Source organism: Carex rostrata, chromosome 25, assembly GCF_964058835.1.
Source record: "Carex rostrata chromosome 25, lpCarRost1.2, whole genome shotgun sequence".
Lineage (NCBI taxonomy): Eukaryota > Viridiplantae > Streptophyta > Magnoliopsida > Poales > Cyperaceae > Carex > Carex rostrata.
In genome coordinates, this window is record NC_135942.1 from 6,418,208 (window position 1) to 6,422,402 (window position 4,195).

General features: G+C 39.1%; 1 protein-coding gene across 1 annotated transcript; it reads left to right on the forward strand.

Annotated features, from left to right (window-relative positions):
- The first annotated feature begins 656 nt into the window (after window positions 1–656).
- LOC144543964 (uncharacterized) lies at window positions 657–1,124 on the forward strand. The gene has a single exon (XM_078292410.1). It carries the CDS (start codon window positions 657–659, stop codon window positions 1,122–1,124), a length of 468 nt encoding a protein of 155 aa, XP_078148536.1.
- Window positions 1,125–4,195: the final 3,071 nt, after the last annotated feature.

Sequence of the window (4,195 nt, forward strand, 5' to 3'; positions counted from 1 at the left end):
TTTGGCTGACTGCTACAGTGCGTCCGCCTGCGTCTACACCACCCGCACTGCAGGTGAAACTGCGTTCGCACTAGGCTCGGACTTTTCCTGTGCGACTGCATCGATATCCGTGCATCCGCACGGATTTTGATGTATAGCTTATTATACCTTTTTAAAATTGGCGCGCGTCCATATCGCAAACCGTGTGTCTGCAGTGAGCATTTTTCTTTGATTTTCTTCATTTCCTGCAAGTTAAAACCAAGCAAACACAGTAACTTGATTCTAGGTGTATTCTATTCACTTTATATTCAAAATACAAGATATTTGGTGTTATTTTGTGATAAAAATTAGATTAAATATGTATATAATTTAGGCCTGTCACTTTGGTAGGACCAAACCCCTCTGTGATGCACTTGCTGTAGGTCAAGAATTATCTTCGAAAGAGGCTCTAAAACATAAAATATATCAGTATCACATAAAAAACAATATTGAAATAAAAACTACTGGTAGCAATAGAACCAGCATTATAGTCGAATGCAGGGACCCCATGTGTCAGTGGCGTTTGTATGCCGTGTCTGGATTTTTTTTCGTCTAAATGAGAAATTAGAACAATTTCAGGACCACATACGTGCAATGCCGATGCTTCTCGTACTGATCATGCACAATTAACTGCAGAAATGATCGCCGATGTTATACGAGAAGATATTAGGGAAAATGTTACATTGACCTTTAAAACCGTTAAAGGGCTAGTCCGTAAAGAATACAAGGGAATTATTCCCAAATATAACAAGTTGTGGCATGGCCGAGAGCTGACAATCGCACAATTATTCGGTAGTTGGTCAGGCTCGTACAACCTTCTCACCCCCCTGTTGGAAGCAATTAAAAGAGTCGTTCCTGGCACAAAATTTGGAGTTGTGCACGAACCCCTGCCAGATCCAACAGAAAGGTTGTTTAAGGCAGCTGTGTGGGCTTACGGTCCGTGCATTGCTGTAGTTCCTCATCTCAGGCCAGTTATTAGTATTGATGCATGTTTCTTGTCTGGTCGGTATCAAGAGAGATTATTGATGGCATGCGGTTATGATGTGGAGAACCAGTTGCTTCTCCTGGCTTTTGCATTAGTCGAGAAAGAGAGATTTGAAACATGAGGATGGTTCATGAGGTGGTTGCGTTTTGAGGTAATCGGTCCTAAGTTCATGTGTGTTATTTCTGACCGGCACTGGGGATCAAGAAAGTATTCACTGATAAATATGGTGGTTGGTACGAGGATGGTGGCGAGTGTGTTCACAGATTGTGTTCTCAACACGTCACCGAGAATTTGATGAAAAAAATACACGATAAAAAAATCTATGACATATTTAAAATACCAGTGAATAAAAAGAAGCCACGAAGGTGTGAGGAATATTTTGAATTTTTACGGATGAAAAGTCCGGCTGCAGTTGCATACTTAGAAAATATCGGTAAATGCCGAGATTCCAACCATAATGAGATCCCTAAACCATGGAAGGTGTATCAATGCATGGACGGTGGCGCCCGTTGGGGAATCAGAATCGTTGAATGCGGTATTCAAAGATAGTCGAAGACTGCCATTCATTGCACTCGTGGAAGACACATTTTACAAGTGTCTCAATTGGTTTAGGGAAAGGCGGGAGAAAGCAGTGGCTCGTTTAAACCAGCAGCAACCCTGGTTAGAGTGAGTTCAAGAAATACTGACAAAAAAAATAAAGAAAGGCAAAGAAATGCATTCAATGCCTATCGGTGAACACGAGGTCAAGGTCAGAGATGAGAGAGTCGTATACAAAGAACGAGACGGTAATTTTTTTTACAAAAAAGAAACCTTCAAGTATAAGGTCATCATAAATGATGAAAACAAAGTAACATGTGCATGTCTCAAACCACAACTTACTAGTATACCATGCGCTCATGTACTTGCCATGTGTCGGGAACGGAGATACAACCACAATATATTCGTGCATCCATTGTATTCCGCTAGCACACTTGCTGAAACTTGGAGTGGCCAGTTCCACGAATTTGCCAACCAATGCGAGTGGCCACGTCATGTCGGTCCAACCATTATTCCGGATAAAGACAGAATCAAGAAGGGTAGGAGAAGGCACGATCATATAGTCATGACGATGGATGAATTGCAAGGAAGGAGAAAAGGACACCAAGCTAGACGTTCTACGTCCGACAGACGTGCGACAGGTTGGTTAATTTTATTTTCAAAAGGGAATTTCGGTTTCATTCCCATTTGAAATAAATGTACCTAATATATTAATGGTCACGTTGTTGTGTTCTTGGTTTAGAGGCTTCTTCTAGTAGGACAATGGGACAGCAAGCTAGGCGTTCTACGTCCGACATATATGCAGCAGGTCTTTAAAATTTTAATATTTATTAAATTTGTTTCCTTATCTAAAAATTGTGTATTCTAGTTAATATTTTTTTTTCTTTTGTTGTCAGGAACATCTTCTGGTTACAGTCGAAGATGAAGCCATACGTTCAAGACTCATTTTTTCTGATTATTTTTATCGATCATTTGAGTTGCAGCTGGAGATTAATTTTGTTATTTGGTTTGTAGTTTGAGTTTATGTTACTTTAAGAGTTTGTAGTATATTATTTCTAAACATTGAACTAGTATTTTAAGAGTTTGAGTTTGAGTTTATATTATTTCTATCTCGTTCAACAACGATTCAGGAGGTGAGATGACCTGTAAATACCCAAATTATCTCATCACTCGATTAGGATAATGATATTCCACTATCCAAAAGTGTATTAGTGACACACAGGCAAGCTATACATCACTCTCATTGTAAATTCGTAACGGCAGCTTGGACGGATTATCTAGTAACTTATCTTTGTAAGGCTCCCATTTTACCATGTAGTCTTCAAGATCTTGTAGTGTCGAACGGAAGTAACCAACTCCAGCACGACCGTGAGCTTCCCTATAGTCACGATTATAACACCACTGTTCCCCGATTGCAGGACACCTACAATAAAAAAATGACATAATCTTAATAAACATAATAAATGACATATTAAACTATTGTAAAGTTTTTTGTACTTACTTTTCTAAATCCGGCTCACCCCATTTTGGAGTCCATCCACCTAGGAGACGAGGACGTCCATTCGGTAATCTGGTCCAACACTAATGTTGGAGAAGAAGAGTTGGTCCCGACACTGTTTTTGTCTTATGCTCAATGACATTACATAGGTTTCTATATAGTACTGCTAGAACAGCACCACCCCAGTTGTATTGAGTCGGTGAGTTAAGATTTTCAAGAAATTGCAGATACATTGTCGGAACAGAATCTCCCGAAGAATCAGCATAAAACATAGTCCCGAACAAGTCAAGTATGTAAGCCCGAGTATACTGTTGTACCTGCTCCTCTGTAGGCTCACCCGGTTGTTCATTTGGCATGACAAGAAATCGATTGCGCAATTCCTTCAGTTCTATGGAATATCCAGAAGTCGTGCGAACAACTTGTTCGTTTGGCCCCGTTCTCTTCTTTTTTTTAAGCAGCGGAGCTGCAAGCCCAACTCCAAGAAGCCGCTCCACTAATTCAGACAATTTTACGTCTGCAAAACCAGTAACAGGAGCCCCCTTTATTGGCAATCCCCATAAACATGAAACATCTTGCAGTGTAACTGTCATCTCTCCCACTGGAAGATGGAACATATGCGTCTCTGGTCTCCACCGTTCAATGAGGCCAGCGAGGAGCCATTTGTCAATATTTATTTCTTTCATTCTAGCAACCTGAAACAAACCAAGCCTCAGCAAGTACGGCTCGCAGCGCTCGTGGTATGGAATCACAGCCCGGAGGTGTCGAACATCCAATCCGTGATAAGTCTGTCATTGGTATACAATTTGGTTAAAATCAATATCATAATTCAAACATTTATATATCATAGCAAAAATTATATGAAATTTGAATTTTACAAGATTCATTGAGAAACTTACAGGATCAGAGAATAACGATATTTTATGTTGTGCATGCGGCATCCATAACAGATTGCTAAAATTTTCTGCCATCCTGCAAGAATAATATTTTAAATAATTTGGATTCAACTGTACATTTTTTAGATACATAATATGATGAATTTTGTACATAATATTTGTTAAATTTTAATTAAACCTAAACCTAATTCAATATAACAATAATTTTCAAAAATTACTAATTGGTTGCAATTTCACTGAATTAAACCAATAATTTTCAAAAAT